General features: G+C 36.7%; 1 protein-coding gene across 7 annotated transcripts in view; it reads right to left on the bottom strand.

Moving 5' to 3' along the window:
• DPYD (dihydropyrimidine dehydrogenase) overlaps positions 1-19,787 on the bottom strand; it is a 352,451-nt gene that overhangs the window by 164,172 nt on the left and 168,492 nt on the right. For all 7 annotated transcript variants that reach the window (XM_080603522.1, XM_080603523.1, XM_080603524.1 and 4 more), the window contains 4 exons: positions 18,900-19,069; positions 17,024-17,234; positions 7,942-8,126; positions 1-216 (listed from right to left, as the gene is read on the bottom strand). In XM_080603522.1, the coding sequence (XP_080459648.1) occupies positions 1-216; positions 7,942-8,126; positions 17,024-17,234; positions 18,900-19,069 (782 nt within the window). The remainder of the gene's footprint in view (positions 217-7,941; positions 8,127-17,023; positions 17,235-18,899; positions 19,070-19,787) is intronic.

Here is a 19,787-nt window from a genome sequence, read left to right as displayed (position 1 = left end):
CTTATCCAGGGAGAATGTTTTAGTGACAGCAAAGCCCCAACCAGCTTCAAAAGCTCTTCGAATCATTGAAGAACTCGTAGCAGGGGTTGCACTGGCAATGCCAAAAGGATTTGGAAACTTCAGTCCAGCCATTTCTACACTGATGTCTACTAAATCTATAGGAGTATAGAAGAGTGGTAGTTCTGGAGTAGTAGAAACTTCAGCACCATATAAGGACTGTAAAAAAAAAAAAGTAATTTTTGCTGATTCATTTTTATATAATTTACTGTTAACCTTGATAAGGGAAGCATTCATATATAATAACAATTTTTTCAATAATTCTATTAGGTGTTCAGGCTTGCAAATCAGTAAAATATACAAAACACTTGCACATGGAACAGTTTCTGCCCAAAAAGCATTCATGCTGAGATGATATGCCATGCTGAAAATAACGAAATAATAATAATGAAACAGTTATTTCATATCTTGTACTGCTAGCCTGGTTCAATCCAAAGGTTTGTATGGACTTTCTGAATAGGTAGTTGTTTCCTACAGCAGCCAGTAGTAGTGAGGTTAAAAAAAAGGAGAAAAACACACATACGCATACGTGAAACATGAAAAAAACAAAACAAAACAAAACAAAAAAAAACAGACCCCTGGTGTCTGACAGACCCAGTATTCTTTTCAGCTGCTGACTTATGAGAAGTGGACGTTAGGAAAAGTTTCTTCACCAAGGGGGTGGTCGGGCACTGGGACAGGCCCCCCAGGGCAGTGGTCACAGGACTGAGCCTGCTGGAGTTCGAGAAGCATTTAGACAATGCTCTCAGACATACAGTTTGATTTTTAGGCAGCTCTGTGCAGAGGCGGGAGTTGGACTCAATGATCCTTGTGGGTCCCTTCCAACTTGGGATATTCTACGAAATGTAGGGACTTGCAGTAAATGAGGGGAAGCATTCAAGGGCAAGATCACTTTGCAGTCTGTCACCCTTGACTCAGTATACATGGAGTTACTGCACCTTTGCCCTCATCTCCTTTTTAAGATTTTATGTATCCTATGCCATGGGATACATATCAATACATGCAAATCTATTATTGAATAAGAACACTTCAAGAGTGACAAAAATTTGACTGATTTGGGATCAAAGAAGAACATACACTTTATGACTGTAACACCACAGTCACTTTTGTTTTCAGTTTTAAAGATGGCATTTTCTCTGGAGAGTCAAAGCAAAATGCTTTCAATATAAATGTTGCATCTAATACTGTAAAAATTGTAGAGAGTAAATCTTTTCCCATGTGCAGATACCGAACAGCATCCTAATCAGGCTGTTGTAGGTAGAATTAAAATCTTTGCTCACTCAGATGCTTGAGTCAATAAATACAACAAAATAAGGCAGGAATTTCTAATACAGTGAAGCTGTATAGAGCCTGTGTTCCTAAGAAATTCCACCATAAGATCACAGCAGCTTCTTCTAGCCTTAAAAGAAAGCAAATAAACAAACAAACAAACAAAAACAAACAACAAACCAACACCAAAAAACGACCAAAAAAACAACAAACAACACAACAGCAACCGACTTCTTCACCAGGACAAAAAGAACCACTGGTGGAGATGGAGGGAAGACTTTCCGTAAAAGAGTAAAAAAAATCTCAGCTACTTAAAAATTGCTGCCTCTGTTTGCTTTGTTGTTGTTATTGTTTGTTGATTTTTTTTTTTAAGAACGTATTTTTACCCTGTGTTATCCATGACGATAAGTATGGAGAGGATGACTCTTTTGCTTTGTTTTGGTTATTTTTGATTTAGTGCATTTTGTTTATGGGTGTTTCTAAACCTGAGTTCACTTATCTGTTTTGCTCTGGAGTTGCCCGGATTCATGCCTCACATTCTGACCCCAGACCTTAGATTCCTTGGACAGAGAGGATACATTTGGGGGTTAGATTTTCTGATTACAATGGCGTAAAAGCAATGAAAGTGGTGAAATTACTCTACCCTAAATGATGTGAATCTGAATGTGTCCCTAATGGAGGACATTTTGAGAAAAGCTAATTTTTGAAGATCCCTAGCACTTGGGACCCAACTCCCTTCAGTACTGTGACCTCACCCAGCTAGCAGCTGTTTCAGTCACTTTATAATAAGCCAGACAGCCACCCACATCCTCCCTTCTAAGTCACACACTGCCTCCTGCATCTCTTACTCCACTGGACTTTTCCTACACTGGGAGAATACAAACATTTAGAAGAACAAACAGCCCTGTACTCTACCTGTAAAGAACTTTTGTTAGCTGACAAATCAGGAAAAAAAAAGGAAAGAAATTATCTTTAAATTTTTTTAAGGTTTGATTTCACCCTTTTATTTATTTTTATTTTTTTAAGCCTTTCTTATCTAAAATTTCAACTGCAAAATGTTGTTTGTTATGCCAACATAGAAATTCCTGGACTGCAAGACTGAAATAAACTCATTTTTTAAATGGTAGCACTTTTTTTCCACCTACATATTTGGAAGTTGGGAGATCTGCTGAAACTAACATTGATATATTGAACTCTTACACTAAAGTCTTTGAATTTGAATCCGAGAGAATGACAGCAAAGAAAGACTTATGGAAAGGCTTTTGGCCAACTCCATTGTATGTGCACATGTGAGTAATAAACATAATTTTCCATTTTAAAAGCAGTTTTTGTTAATGCGTTTGGTATCCAGAATTGTTCAAATGTTCTCTGTGAATATATTTCAGTGAATGACTCACAAACTACTCATTAATTGTATAACTGTACAAATTGATTGCTATAAGCAGATAGAGACAGACAGATAGGTTAAGTGCTTAAAATGCAGCTTAAGTTACATTGTACTGTTTCTTTTCCCAAGAAGGACAATTTAACCTCTAAAAGCTGTTCTCACCTAAAATGAGTGTAGCGTGAATGTTAATCTTAAATACAGACCCGAAATGAGCTGTGATAATGCAGAAAATAAATCTAATGCAAGAGGAAAAAAAAATATACTAAAGCACTGAAAGATTTGAACAAAATGATTGAATATATCCACGCAAAAATAGGCTTTCCCTCCTGCATGCAAATTGGTCATAAACAATTTCCCTAAACATTTGCAAACAGGCCTATTCTTCCTGCCAAACAACCCTCACAAAGAGCAAAACCACCACGGATTCCACCTAGACACACTCAAGGACCACAAGATGTGTCTAACGGTTTGTTGTGATGAGGTGAACTGGGTGGAGGTAGCAGCACTGGAGGAAAATAATAATAATAATAATAAGGTTTTAATGGAATAAGCCAGGTCTTTAAAGCATACACAGGGGCAGGACGCAGCTAGAGGTTCAGTAGCCAGTGGCTATACATCCTTGCAGATTTATCTTCCTCCTTCCTATCACTTCCCTTTTTGCTCTATTTATTTTTTGCTGGGTTTTCCTTTCAGCACAATGCTTATAAAAGAAATAAATTTACTAAGACCTGATGTGTTGCTTTCTACAAAGCAAAACTTTCGGCAAACTAAAATGTTTTATATGTTCCTGAAAGCAAAATAATCTTTATAATGAAGGATTTCCCTGACATTGCACAAACAAATAGGAAAAGAAAGCCCGCAGGCAAGAGTTTATTTATAATAACTCTTCCCTTGATTTTTAAAAATAGAGGACAAAAAGTGTGGCCCAGTCTTCCTCTAATTTGATGCCAACCAGCAGAGCTAACAATATTGCAGGTACTTATTTTATTGTTCCAGGCACGGCAATTTTTCGGACACTGGATGAGGGTGGTGAAAAATCGCCAGCACACTGCGTGCAGCGTCCCTGCCCTACTCTAACCGGGATATGCCCAGAGGCAAAAGCAGTACAGTCTGTAGTGCAGGGCTCAGACAGGGTCTGAGCTTTAAACCTGATACAATTTGTGACATTCATTTTCTTTAGATGGAGAAAATTCTTAACCACACCGATATGGTCTAACTCCATTTTCGTGCCTTTAACAAAGATAGACTATGAAAGTGAGTAGCTGTATTACTGTTATTTTTCACAGAGAGCCTTCTCTACAAATCCTACTGCTTGGAAGAGTTTTTCTGAATACTTTCATCCCTCTCCTGCTTTCTCTCTTTGTAAGTCTGATCTTAAAACACAGCTTTTCTCCCTTACTTGTAAAGCTTTTCTCTCTCTCCAATTATCCATTAGTTAGCTTCATTAAATACATTTACGTTATTTCACACAGAATGGTTCGAAGGATGCCTGGAGATCATCTAGTCCAATATCCTTGCTCAAAGCAGTGTCAACTCTGTCAGCAGGTTGCTCAGGGCTCTGTCCAGTCAGACAGAGACTTTTTAATCCCCCTTCCTTTGTTTCTGGAACAGACATATTGCTTAGTCAATAGTAAGGAATTAAAACACCGGGTTTCCTGCACTTGCACTTAGTCCACCTTTCTGAAAATGTTTTGTTACTTGCCTCTATGCTAGTGTTTCACATGATGGTGTTCTAACCATTCAAGGAACTTTTTTTTTTTTTTTTTTTTTTTAACTTTGGTTAGCATGGAAAGAAGGAAAGAAGCAGACAAGATAATTAACACCTTCAAAAACAAACTTCCAGTGTCTCTGGTATTGATTATGAAATAACGTACATTCATGCATGTCCAAGGAACATATGAGAATGGTCAATCTTCAAAAAAGAATCAACAACTATACTCTCCAGATACAAAGTTCATGTATTTTTTGACAGCATAAAGAGAAATTATAATAAATACACAACACTGGTTCCAAGTTGCACAGTAATGTGCTCAAAATTCATACTGAACAGCTTGCCTTAGTGAAGCGAAATTTATATCGGTTGTGATCCAGCCATCTATTCTTTAAGTACACGGTTACATTTTGATCACAATAAGCAAACAGACAAAAAGATTTAAATTTAAAAAAAAAAAAAAAAAAAAAGACTGCAAAAAAGAGAGGAATAGTCACTTTATTAGAGGGATTTTAGTGAGAATAAGATGTCAGCTTGACAGCCAGATATGGGAAAATGCTCCACTGCTAAGTGTGTGAATAGAGCAGGAGTAAAGTATAAAGGCTGGCATCTTCCTGGTCTAGGAAGTCAACTTTGCTCTCAAGACAGGCATAGAAAATTAGAAGTTAGTCCTGCGATAATTGTGAATTACTCTGAATATAACTATTGTATTATTAAATCCCATTCACTGACCAAAAAGAAATGCACAGTAACTGAGACACAGAATAGAACAGCAGCCTATATTGCTTCTGCCCAGGATTATAAAGTCACTGTTGGACAAAAGTAAGGCCTCTGCAATCCCCAAACAAAATAAATCACCAAGACTAATTTAACTAAACATTTACATCATTCATGGCATAACAAAAAAGGCTGAATCCCCAAGAAATGTTGTGGATAGTATATAGTTGCATGAATTGGGCTGATTCTATTTGGATTTCTACTGACATGTAAAGAACTGTTCAAAGGCGATTGTATTTTCAAACAGGTTCTAATGCAGGTGCCCTTGGTTAGGTTTTGACTGGTTGTGTTTATACAAACCAGCCCGATACACACCTGCAGGCAACAATTTTTGAGATGAACCTGTGCTTAGCAGAGTGTGAGGAAAATGTTAAGAGGCAGGAGATATTTAGGCAACTAATGATGGAAGGTTTCCAGGGTTAGAGCTGCCATGAAGCTTCTGTAAATAATTCCCAGTTTTGAACATAAGGCATTTCTGCTGGAGAGTCCGTGAGTCTGGATCTCATGCTTCACTTGACCATGTGCCAAAGCTTGAAATGGTTGGAGTTTCAGGGCACATATCAGGCCCATCTGTTTGCTTAGCCTTTTGTCTGGAGTAGGTTGGCGTAGCAGGAGCATGGCATTCAAATCGGGCATTCAGAAAGTAGTTGGGGCAGTGTTTTTGAGTTTCAGTCTTTGACATGGTCTTGGGTTGGTTGAGAAATCTTACAGCATATTTTTATTTTGCTAAAGACTGTCCGCATTATTTACAGAACCTGGTGCTGAGAGAGTTGGTGATTCTGGAAATGGCTACCTCTTTCTGTAACTAAAATGCAAATGGATAAAAGGAATCAACGTATTTAAAACCTATCAATGTATTTTAAATATGTCAATTCAGACACTCATCACAAGAAGGTTACTTGTCATAGAATCTCACAGTAGACAGAAAAGTAGGGACTTTGTAAGGGTGTTTCTTCATCTGATATTGGAAGTTTTCACAATACAGGGTAGTGGAACAAGCATACATACGCAAAAGGCATGCATACACACACACAGGTAACACAATTCTCACCTAAACAACAACTTTAAAATACAAACCCTCTTCTACTGTCTAACTTTTCTACCTGTTCCAAAAACAAAGTCAATTGCAAAATTACAGTGCTCTCCACCACAGCAACCAGATTTTACAAGGGCTGAACATCCAAATAAATGCCCTTGAGCTACCCATTCATCTAACAGCTGGAAAGGTGACACTTGACATTTGGAAACTTTCCTGTGAAGATTGCTGTAAGGCTTTCCCATTAGCTTCCTGGGGAGACTGTAAGGTCGAATAAACTGCCTTGAAACCTGCAAAGGGTAACGGAAATGCTCTAATATCACAAGCCTGCTTGCTTTAAAATTCTAATTCTCAAGCCATGACTATTCAGATTTCTTCCAAAGTATTCAATACATTCCAGAGAAAAAACAATGTAAGCTTTGAGGAGGAAGCAACATGTAAAAGGAGGGTTTTTAAAGTGATGTGTGTATTTATAGAGGCTAAGGAGGAAGGAAAAAAAAAAAAAAAGGAGGAGATACCCCTCTCCCCTATCACAGTTACCCAAATTCACTGTGCACTGAGAAATTAAGCAAGCAGGTCAAGGTTTAAAGATGTTTCACACTCAGCATTTTCATAGGGTCTAAGAAGGCAGGACACAAACACTGCTTTAGAACAAGTGAGAAAAAATATGCACAGATACTAACAACAAGCTTTCAGTTGAAGTATTTTTAGGAAGTGAAATCAGACCCCAACAGCATGAAATTGCACAAACATGCAATCAGAGAGGCTTTGAGCAGATGGATGGGGGAGAAAGACATCGAGCTGTTACAGTCCCAACTTCAGTTGTTCAAATCTCTTTCTGTGGGAGAATGAATCATGTACCATGTTTCTAAAAAGTTCCTTGCACTATGAACACACTCTTTGTCAGCTGGTTCTCCACACACAGGCTGTGTCTCGTCTCTGAAGGTTCCTCTGCAGCTCCTCTAGACTTTGTGTTCTTTCTTTAACTACAAAAGGTAGGGCAAGCAGAGGTGCTCAGCAACATAGAAAAAGCACCAACAAGGAACATGCAGTTACCAGATTTTTCAAGTCTGTACCTCTTAAATTCCCATTTCTTAGATAAATCCTCCTTCGCATTATTTTCCTCTTTGAATTCAGTGCTTATTTTTTGTCTGGCTCATGCATCCACTTCATCAGCCTCATCAAAGCACACTTTGATTCTGGTGTAGATAATCTGAGTGATCTGTAAACTGTTAGTACACTTGCACTCTAAAAATACTAAAAATGTCTTCCCCAGGTATCAACATTGACAGTATTAATTTTTTCTTTATGTAGGATTAAGTAGTTCTACTTTTTAAAATTGATGGGCTCACTTCTTTTTCCCCAGTTACCCCGAACCAGGATTTCTGCTTACACTGTGTATTGTGCAGGAAAGATTACTACCTTTGAGTGGAATTCAGAGCTGGGGGCAAAGAAAATGTTGCCTGGATTTTAATGCTAAGATAATATAAAAAAGCTGGGTTCAACTCCCCAAAATCAAGTATGTGACCCAAGTTGAATGAATCTGAAATGTACAAATCAAGACAATCTAGGTGTTAGCTACTCAAAACTTGCATATTTAATCTTTTTTTCTTTTCTTTTTTTCTTCTAAGAAGACATTTTAGCAATCACAATGAAGGTATCTGAAAGCAGATAGAAACTGGAAAAACACTTTTAAAGAATTACCTGTATGTATCTGTGCATGTACCAGGAGGCTTGTTTTCCATCATTTACTGATTCCACTGTAGTGTTAGCAAGACCACCGACGTCACCCCCTGCAAAAACCCAGGGTTCACTTGTTTGCATAGTTTCCGGATCTACTTCAGGAAGACCCCATCTGTTAAACTTGATAGGTGCCATGGCCTCTATGACTGCAATTAAAGAGAAGGACAAATATGTTAATAAACGAAAGAAAAAAGTGTTGCCTAAATCTCTCAAATATATACTAATAACAATTAGTAGATCAATTCCAAGACCTATTTTTTTTTCAATTACTTAAATGTGAATTTACAATAGACCTGAAAAATCCTATTCTATATACAAACATTTTGGTTGAGCTAATGAAGGTATGTAGTTATTAACAGGATTTGGACAGAAGAACATCATCTGTTCTATGGAATTGTTCTTTGGTAACATCAGAAAAATAAACCTTTGTGTCTGCATTGCCAGACGTGTACAAAATAAACAGAGACAAGATTCACAAGAAGTGACTGACTTCATACAAGAAATAATTGCTTTTAATGTTCTTTTGGTCACTAACCTCAAAACAAACTGTATCCCAGAAGCTGGGACTCACAAAGTCTTTCTCACTGGCGTTATTTATCTCTTGGGGAAAAAAAAAAAATCCAGCACTTCTGAAAATCCTATTAAGGAACAACACTAACAAAGGAAAAATAGATTTTCCCCCTTTCCATTCACACAGAGCTTTGTACTGCACTTTCCACATCAACATGCTTTTCACCTGAAAAGCAAACATAAATACTCCTGTGCAACTTAATATACTGCATGCAATTTTTGAGGTTTAAAAACAAACAAAAAAAAGAATGTTTGCAATTTCTAGAAATTCATTTAGACTTCCAAAAATTTACTTGTCACATTTATTAATGCTCTCAACAGAAATGATACTCTGCTACTTTTTCACAGGTCATTATTAAATCTGATTTTAAAATTTCAGATGGGACATTTTCCCCACCAGGAAATGTTATGCTATGAAAGCTTTGGCTTTGACAAAGTGTGTTGATTTTAAAGATATTTTTTTTTTTCTGAAAAAAAGATAAATTTCAATAAAGTGAGAAACATTCTGAATTGTTATCTAAGCTAAGAACATTCTGAAAGTAAGTCATTTTGAAACTTCTGTATATTAAGAATAAAATAGTAAAAGCAATAAAAACGAAATGCTTACAAACAGTATATTTTCTACATATTTTTCGCTGCAATTTCTGAATTTTTTTAGAGCACTCATTAAGATATTCTCATTTTTTCATGTGAGAAAACAGCATATATAGGCATTCTACACATGAACTAATACTGTACTTAACAACAATGCAGACAAAAAATGCATGACATTAGAAAAATTTTCAATAAATATATTCAGCAAACATTGATGCCATATATCAAAATGAGTTATTTTTGTGTAGCTTTAAGTCTGCATGAACTGAAGATTTTACAATAAAACACAGCTTAAAATTGCAATGTCCCTCAGGGACATACCGCTAGCAGATGCATATTGCCAAGGTCAATTAAACTGATGTAGTTGTGCTGTCATATATGTAAAAGAGAAACCTAGCTTAAGACAAGAAAATTTCTCCCACACCAGTACAAGGGCAAACTCACAGTATAGCCCCAATGCAAGCCCAAGTACACAGAGAGCTTCAAAGACATCTTTCCTGCACATCATCATGATGGAATTTTCTTCCTGGGTTCTGTATCTCCCATCACCTCTAAATCAAATATCACACGTGTATTTCAAAGTAGAGAGCTGTGCATAATCAGGGACAAAATAATAAAATAGGGAGCAAGACGCATTGTCACCTGCTTATCATACCTATGCTCTCCTTCTCACCCTTGGCATATACAAATATCCATAGGACTCAAATCCAAAGTATTCTTTTTGCCACCGGTTCAGAATGCAGAATCACATAAGACAGTTTTAAGCTGGAAGCAAGTTTTCATACCAGAAGTATATAGTCTACATGCAAGACCTATTGCTTGCAGAATCCTTCCTACCCCACATACAGTTTTAGCTTAACTTGGCAAGAATAATATTTGCCTAGTAGCAGAATTAAAAAGTTATGAAATTGTTTCCTCTTAAAATATTTAAATTATTGAAAGATCACACCAAACACAACCTTCAGAGTGAGACATTTGTCAGTCTGGGAAATAAGTGGTTTTCTTTCTTTCTGTCTTCATTTTTTTTTTAAAGGAAAGTGCTGATAGTAGTTTTATTATATTTCAGTAATATTTATAAATCAGTGTTAACCTTCTCTTTATGTCTCAGACTGTCTGTACTTCAAGAAAGCTTTTGATCATCTTATATTTGTCATACATGGGATAACTTATTGCATGCAGTGGTACCATCTCAGCATGTGGTCTTGACAGTTCTTGCAAGCTAAATACATATCGGCTTGTAAAGACATGTTCAGAAAAGAAAAAAAAAACCAAACAGATGAAAACTTGGTGTTGCGGGGTTTGGTGCTAGGGTTTGAATAGATGACTTGCTTCTCTGAGGCAGCACTGAACAACAGTAAGGGTTTTAGAGGCAACATGCTATCTGAGGTGTAGTTTTCCGCAGGAAATGATGTAAAACTAGGAGTTCTGACTCCTTATTCCTTAACTATGGGGGAAAATAGGCATTACTTCTGTTACCCTTGATCTGTTGCATTTCTCAAATGCATCTTCAGCTCGTTTTGTGCTAAAATAGCTGCATGGACATAATTATATCAAAGCTTTTTGAGTGCAAAGAAGCCCCACATACCCCTGCTTGAAACACCTCCCCGGGGACTGGGGATTTGTCTGATCAGTATTTTTAAAACTAGGAAAGAACATTTCCCTTGTGGCAAGGTTGACACAGTATCCAGCAGCTACTTCCTTCTGTTTTTCTGAAAAGCTCCAAGATTTAGGTTAAGTAAAAATAAGGACATGATTTAAAGGCGTCTTATATAAGAGTTCCTAATGTCCTCACAATTTGGATCTGGTATCCGGGGCAACTGAGATGCGAGAGGGACCACTTTCTACACTGCCTGCAGGATGGAGGGGAGAACTTTGGGTGGGAATTTCTTCTCTGCCCCTGCAAGGTGTGAGAGAATCTAGGAGCCAAATGTGAGCTTGTAAGGAGGCAAACCCAACTATCAGTTCTCTGAATTGCTGCTTGACACTGAACAATATGCAAGCAATACGCTTTGTGTTTTTGTTGGTGCATGATTTGAGAAAGGGGTAAGGAGAAGTGTTTCTTTGCAATGGCTGCACCCTCACACTCTTTAAACTTTAAAAAGTAATATAGCTTTTCTCTTGGAGAATTCAAAGTGCAATCCTGTGGCTCTGCTGCCTTCTCCTCTATATCCTGATGAGATATTACATATAATTTGAAAGGATCTTTCTGTATGAAAGATAACATACAATTGAATTATTCTAATGCTATCAAGTGATGCTAACACAAATAACACCAAACAAAAGGACAGTTCTGAATATATATTCTGCATTTGCTATACTCACAGAGCAAATAAACGCAAATGGAAAAGCAGCAGCATATTATAGCGCTTGCAAAAACAATATTAAAATATAAGTGAATACAGGAAAAATATTTTAATTAACAAAACAAATCAAATGGAAAAGATTCCTCAAATAAAGCTTTAAAAGTGAATCTGTGTGTGTTTGACTGCCATGACTAATTATGTATCCATGTAATGTGTGTTCAATTTGGGCTTATTTAAATAGCAGAAATGCTCATTAGCTGCAGTATATCTGTGAAGCTTCAATAAACAGTTTAATGGTTTTTATGTTTAACCAATTTCATAAGTTCCTGTAATTTTAGCTTTAGTAGCTCATTAATGTTATTTTTGATATCCATCTTACAGACTTCCTTTACAGTGAATAGTAGCATTACTTCAGAAAAATACAAATATACTGTATCTTTCTTAATCTCAAATGTAAAACCATAGCTATCACATGCACCAACAATCTCATTAACTGCTGACACTGCCCAATCTAGAGGCCCGGCAAACAAAGAAAGGCACAATCATGCTTCCCTCATCTCTGCCCCACTAACGTACTGAAACAGGATTAAAAAGTGGTTTGACTGGATAAAGCTGGGTCCAGCTGTCCTGGGAGAGACTCCTGCTGGAAGGCTGCTACTGACTGTTTTCTGCCTGGTACCAGGAGGCAGGTGTGCACTGATGGCTAACAAATGAAACAGCAGAACCCCTGCTCCAAGTTAAAACATCTTAACGAGTCATTACAAAGCTTCTTTTAGGCACTGGAAGTTGGAAACAACTCCAGAGTGTGGAACTGTTGCACTCAAACTCATTCAGTAAACCTATTTGTGGAGGAAAATCCTGTTCCAACTGAGTCAGCAGCAAAAATCCTACCTATTTCACTAGGAATCTTTTGAGTCTATATAAACTTCAGTTTTATATAACGATTTTTAAAAAAGCCTGCTGACCAGAGGTCTATTCTGTGGGTGAGAAGCAGATGCTGTGCTGGGAGACACCAGGTACTAGGTGGCTCTTGTGAATATCCCCAGCTGGGACATCACAACCACATCTCTTCTTCCCTCCTTTTCTTTCATTAGACAGTCAAGGCTTCAGTGTTTTCAGGTTGAAGCTATCTAGTTGTTTGTCAAGGCTGTATAAACTCAGCACTCTCTGCAGGTTTTCTGCCTTCCCTATAATTTGAAATTCTATGTTTATATGAAGTAAAACTTTTTTACTTCTGAGCTCAGAGCTCTGCAAGCTTTTGGCCTTTCCCTAGCAAATGCTTCTGAATCTATACAAATACTTATTAAATAGGAATGGATTAAATCATAAAATTGTAAACTAGGGCAAAATTTATCTTTTTGACATGTAGCACTATAGTAGGGGCTTAGTTATACTCTAGTAATAGTCTTCTGGTTTTGCTGCTGCAATTTCCAAGCAAGATGACAGTCATACTAAAAGTTACAGGAAGATATCTAAAAGTTGTATAAAAGTTGTTTAATAAAACATGTATTTTGCTCGCAGATCATCTACTACTCTGGAGCTGGGGGGATTTGCAGAATTGGCATTTGGAGCGTGTTTGGATTTTTTTGCATTCCCCCCCCTTTTTTTTTTTTGTCTCCTAGGGAAAATAAAATAGACATTGTCACTCTAAGATTCAGTGTTTTGGAAAATGGGAATACTTCCTCTTTCTAGCTGCCTGCTAAACAGAGTGTTGAACTGAACTGAAGTTGCCAGTCCCCTATCCTGCACTCCATTTTGCAGTGTGTTTTAACCAAGACTACTAGTTTCCATAATTCCTTTATAGTTCTCCCCAGAAAGTACAGGTTCTCCTCAGAAATATAAGAAAATAAATCAGAACAAGGACATTTGTTCCAGTGCAAAATTTTGCAGTCCACAAATGTTATTCCCCTTTGCTTATCAGAAAAAAAAAAAAAAGAAAAAAGAGAGAAAAAAAACATTATTCAAAGTTTAGACTTTAAAACCAACTGGTGTGGTGTTAAATAGGATGTTGAGGCTATATGCAGTGCTATGGGAGTAGGCAGAATTACATGCGTATATATTGAGTAGCTGCAATGTAGAATGGTGCCAGAAGATATTTCCGTTATTCACTAACCCATTGTAGGCCTCCAGAATGACAAAGAGAGCAAAAGAGCAGGAACACAAGGAAAGGTACAAAATTCTACTTCAGCTGTTTATGTGGGCCAGTTATGATGGCTTTAAGAGTTTGGTAATCTATGCAATAATAATTAAAAAAAGGCTTGTGCTTGCAAAATCTTTTTACAACAACAAAGCAAAGCAAAACCTTTTTTTACTCCATCTGTAGTAGATTGATTTAAACTTTTTTTTTTTAATTGGTTTCAGTAAAGTGCTAATGTTCTTAAAACAGTCTAGAGGGCACCTCTCCTGCTTTGTCTATTAGCAACTTCCTGAGCATAAAATGGATTTAGGAGAACTGATTTCTTTTTAATTAATGATGCATTTGTATGATTCCCAGTGGGAGGATGAATATTTACTGGAACTGTTGCTTAAAAACACAATTAGCATTTTATTTTGACAAAAGAAATAAGAGAAAAAAAAAGACTAAATATCTACTGCGAGTGCATGGAGTCTCAGTTGCAAATTTAATAGCTCCCGTGCAAGAACAAGAAACATCTGGATAAGTGTAATAGACTAGAAAAAGCTTTTTAACCAATGGGCTATTTCTGCTCAGGCCAGCAGTCACGCACACACTTATGTCATGCTAAACAGAACTTTAAAACAGGTTCATCAAGACTGTCCTGAATGCTTTGCTGAATTGCGGCTAGGTCTAATTTCAATGCCTCTGGTTCTCATAACATTTTCTTTATTCTTACATCAGTAATGCCAGCATTAAACAATATTAATAGGAATAGGAGAAATCCTGCTAGCGTAGCCTATACCAGCACCAGGTCATTGACCTTACTCTTTTTATGACCAACAAATAACATATTTATTCAACATGCATCTGAATCACCAGCCAGAGATTAATTCCGACTGGAAGGGCCCTCTCAAAGTCACCTTTTTCAACCCCTTCTTCAAAGACAGACCAAGTTGCTCAGGGCCCTCTCCAGTTTTGAACATCTCCAGTATTTTCTTCTCCATCTTTTGGTGGTGAATACCTGAATATCTCCATTTCTTGAATATCAAAAACATTCTTCCTTTTAGAGAAAAAAAAAAAAAAAAGCACTACAAATATAAGATGGTTTGGGGTTTTTGTATTTGCTTGGTTTTTTGTTGCTGTTGTTGTTCCGTTTTTATTGTGTATGCCTGGAGATTTGGTTGTAATCTAGCTCAATGGTGAAAAGCAAATTTGACTTTCATTAAGACAGCTTAGTCAAAAAATAAAGGTTTAAAAGCTACTGAAATGGTGCACTCAGACTAAGCACTTCATTCCCTACAGTCTTAGTTTCTTTTCACTTTCATATTGTTGTACAAAACCTATGCTAATATTTCTTTATACTTTGGTTGCTATTCTAATAGCAGTTGCACCAAAAATACATTGTGAAACATTGCTCAACCCACAGTAAATAATTCTCCTTTCATGATCAGCTCACTGTATGACTTTGTTCCCCTCCCATTTTATGTTCCTGTTTAAAAGCCTCACAAACAGTCATTTAGAGGGTTAATGCATACTAGAAGATACAAGACTGGCGCAAGATTATGGCTAAGCAACACAGTAAATTCAACCTTTTAGACAAAGCAGTTTGTAATGTGGGAGAAAACAGAACCATTCCTTTATCATAGGGTCTCTGAATCACAACAAAACGCATTGATTACATAGGCTAGTATTTATCACATGAGGTTCTAGAACACCTTCCAAAAGACCTAAACAGAGGGTTTTTAAAAACAACAAAGTTTTAATAACAACAAAACTTTCCAAAATTCTGATTCAAGTCAACTCCACCAATGAAGTAGCTGATGAACCTCTCAAAGATTTTAAAAATACATATGTATCTCTTCTCTGTGCTTCCTGTGGGTTACGACTGAACCATAAACATGAACAACATAGATGCCAAGTTCTTTATACAGATTCCATCTCCATGTGGAATGGGTGTCTGTTCTGTCAGAGATGTGGAGTCCCAGTTGCTCCTCCTCTGCCTACCCATTAAAGCAGCAGCAAGTGCACAGCAGAAGGCAGCCCTGAGGAAGTAGCACTGTGTGTATCTGGGTACAGTTGCCAGCTAGATAACAGCCTAGGCTGCATTAACCTGTCCCAAAGCAATAGCAACATACACGAGACTTGAATGCTCCTGGAATGAACTTTACATATTATTCTTCAAGGTAGAAAGTTTATCCTTCTTTTTAATTGTAGTAGGGTAGTAATGCATATACAGAAAATGCAGATGTGGGAAGTTACACATTTTATAAGTGCCTGGTATATGTCCACAAACATTACTATACTTAACTAATATTATTTTAGATTTACTGTCTTCCTTGATTGAAAAGATTCACAAAACCACAAAATTATGTTTAAAAAAAAAAAAGTTTGAAATTCCCTTCACACAGGCAGGACTAACATCTGATCACCAAATTTTCCGTTGACATGCACTCTGAGGCACTAACTCTCCCAGTCCTTTTTACGAGCGTTTATGCCGAAAGGAGTATGAAACATGTCGTGGCATAATTGGCTGGCATGACTGTGCCCTGGAGAAGCAGGCACATTGATCACTCACTAAGGCTTTCAGAACCTCCTAATCTTGATGAGCATCTATTCATTTTACTAAACTATCTTCTGCTGAGTCAGTGGGGTTCTTGTATATTTTTTACTTTCAAAGCACCTTTGATGCATGTACCTGAACTCTTTAAATCTAACCTAGTGTAAGAGGAGGAGAATACAGTCTGAGCTCTGCTCAATTCTCATGTTCTTAGTTGAACTCATATTCTTCTGCTCTTTGTTTTATATTCAGATAATATGTTCAGTCTCCAGAATGCCACCTCTGTATATTGACTATTAAAGTAAGTGTTCATTTTTAAGACCAAAGTTTGTAAAGTGCAAGTAAATAATGAGACATGCTGAGAAAAGTGCATGTGAATTTAACAAATCCTGTATGTATGAGAGAAGCCACAGTCCTGTTGCATATGTATAAGAAATAAGTGATACCCAGAGTGGATAAACCAGAATAATGAATCTGTCTTAATTCTTGCTTAATTCAATAGTTAAAATAAATTAAAAAAAAAAAGTTTCACAGATCAGATCAGTTCAGTTTGAAGTTGTAGTATAAGTTTCTCTAATGTTAGTTAGCGAGACCAGAAGAAATCCCCATGAGTATTCTGTGTTACCCGTTTGCATTGAGAGGAAAGCAAGATATATACTGAGCAACTGTACCTCTAATATTGGTTCCTGCTCTAGACAATGACACACAGAAAACTGCTTGTTATTCATACTCTTGTTTTTTTCTAAGAGGTATACCTACAGGACAAATAAATTTATGTGAAAAGGACCAAGTCACAAGCTATGTAACCTCCAGAAGACCCGTTTCACAGAACTGTCAAAGGACACAAAATGGCTGCAGCTAAAATAACAAGCAGCATTTAGAGAATATATTTGTCAGGGTTACCTTTAGTGTCACTCAAAACTGAACCAAAGGCACTGATCACCACATCAGCTTTCAGACGGACAACCTGATCCTCATCTTCTTTCCAGTTTCCGTCATTGTCTTGTTCAGTTCGAACAAACTCCATTGCAACAATATGCCCACCTTTAAGCACAACCTTCCGGGGGGAGAGGAAAGGTAGAAATTCACACTTCTCTTCTTTTGCAAGTTCCATCTGCAGATTAAAAGCAATAAAATAAACATGAAAACCTTTATGAAAAGTTGACTCAAGGTGCTACCACATATTCTTCTTTAGTAGAAGGCAATGGTGTATTGTGTACAGATAGTCATCTTCAGAGCCTCTACTGTATTAAATCAATCAGTTCTAGACAGTGGCACGCAGTAGATTTGCAATGCAGACATTTTTCTGATGCATTTTCTTATTGTTCCCTGTCACTGAATAACTCCTCTGAGGGCAAAAGAGCTACTTTATGCAACTACCTGTTTTTTAAGAGGCCTAGTATTAATTAAACACATGACCTGATTTGTGTTTTCTATGACTTTAAGAGTTTATTTTCAAGTACTGAATACCATGTCCAAATAACAGTTTTCTGTGTGACATCCCAGACTTAAGATCTTCTGATTCTCTGTTGTGATAAAATTACTGAAGTCAAACACCACATCTTAGTAGAGACTTCAGGATTTGATTGTCTACGTTTACTTGACAAATAATGTACATGTAACTATCTTGTATGTGTACTATCTTATGAAATGTCCAACCTGACCTCATTCTATCATGGCTACTAGTAGGCTAAAACTATTTTTATTTCACTTTTCTCCCCCCCCCTTTTTTTTTTCAAATCCACTGCATGATTTGATGAACATTGACAACTTTTAGGAATTGACCCAGGCTGCTAACAAAGATTTCAGTTCAGAGTGACTTCTGATTCTTAATTAGCAAGAATCTGAATAGCATGAGTCTTTTAGCTACAATGGCCTCTCTAATCTCATTGTGTCTAAAATTCTTATCTGAAGTGCAACAGAAAGAAGTAAATTATGTTTTGGAACCTCCATTCCTTTTTTTTTTTTTTCACCTCTATTCCCCTTCTACAGGATCTCTAAGATGCTCACCTTCTTGAAAAAAATGACCAAATTCCCATAATTCCCTTGATAAGAAGTGCATTAGGTGTACTATTATTCTAAAGCATGTAAGTGTCTAAAGTATGTACCAAATAAATTATAATGGAAAAAGACCAAAATAAGAAAGCCCAACTTGAAAAAATTCTCCTGTAACACAAATAAATTGAGGAGGCAGAGTCAGTTTCAAAATGTGCAGATGTCCTGATAAATGCCAAAGTGCAAAGCCAAACTAAAAATCAAATGGAACACTGAAATCTGTGGTGAATGACATCACTCTATTGCCATTGGCAGTGATTCAAAATGAAAATCACAGTAAGTAATTTCCTTGCAAGAATTTATAGACTCCCAAAGCTATGTCAGAATCACTGAGATTCATTAGACAGCAGCCAGAAAGCATAATTCTTGGACCTGAAGAGTCACCTACAATACTCAAATGCCTGTTTTATCTCTGGGGTGCTTCCAAGATTTTAAGAATTTTACCGTATTTTCTAATTAACAGGAAATTCTACCCCTTTTATGCAAAGGCATCTCTCTGAGACTTTACAAGGAATGGATACAGCAGAGGAAAATGACTTATACAGAGATTATACGAATCAAACCTCAGATCGTTAATAAACTTTTATACGTTTTAAGATAATTGTTATAAACAAAGCCTTTAGTAGATGTTTTTAATGTACCTACTGCACACTTTCAGGCGCTGTAGAAGTAACAACAATAACAACCAATATTCCTTCTCATAAATGCTATTATTCAATTTTACCTCTTCTGGGACAGCCCTGATATTAGTGAACCCCTTCCTGAAGACCACAAATACACGACGAGCTCCACAGCGTAAAGCAGATGTTGCACAGTCGAAAGCAGTGTCTCCTGCCCCAAGTACAATCACAGTTCCATGTATTGATGGCAATGGAGAGTGACAGGCACACATCCCTGAAAGATGAAAGGAAAAACCCCATTTTCAAGTAGAGAAACCATTTCTGCATGACAGCTCAAAAGGTACTCGTACTCAAAGCAGTGTAAAATTGCATCTTACAGTTTCTAAGCATGGAGTGTCACTATCAAATTATTCTGCTTCGCTGAAAGACAGTTTTATTCCCATTTTTAAGATATGCTCGTATACATAATTTCATAGTCAATACTCTAAGCAACAGAACCCTTCTATCATGAAAGGATACAAACGACCACACATTCTAGTTTTGTGAGTCCTGTTGGGTGAAAATTAGCATTGTAAGATCTTTTTATTAAAAAAATAAGCTTCTCACTTATCAGATTCATTATCCTCACAGTTAAAAAAACAACACATTGTAACAGATTATAAAGAATAATATTTAGTGTTTTTCTAACGAATACTTTCCAGTTGTCGATAGAGTTGCATAATAGTTTCTCAAAGTTAGTCCCTTATAGCACACAATTATCTATGTGTTTGTACAGAATTCTATATAGTATTTTTAGTCAAGTTATTACAAAGGGAGATTGTTTTGCAAGATTTGCTTTTCCTTTGTTAATCAAGAAATGTTTTGCAGCGTATATTCTCAATCTGTTTCATTTTAAAACATCTCTTTCTTTAAAACCGAAACAAAATCAACCCTTTTCTCCTAACTCATTTGAGCTCCCTAAGCTTAAGAAAATACACAGAAATAAACATTTG

The sequence above is a fragment of the Anser brachyrhynchus genome (genome assembly GCF_964034855.1).
Source record: "Anser brachyrhynchus genome assembly, chromosome: 8".
In the NCBI taxonomy this organism is placed as follows: domain Eukaryota; kingdom Metazoa; phylum Chordata; class Aves; order Anseriformes; family Anatidae; genus Anser; species Anser brachyrhynchus.
This window is presented reverse-complemented; position numbering and strand designations above follow the sequence as displayed.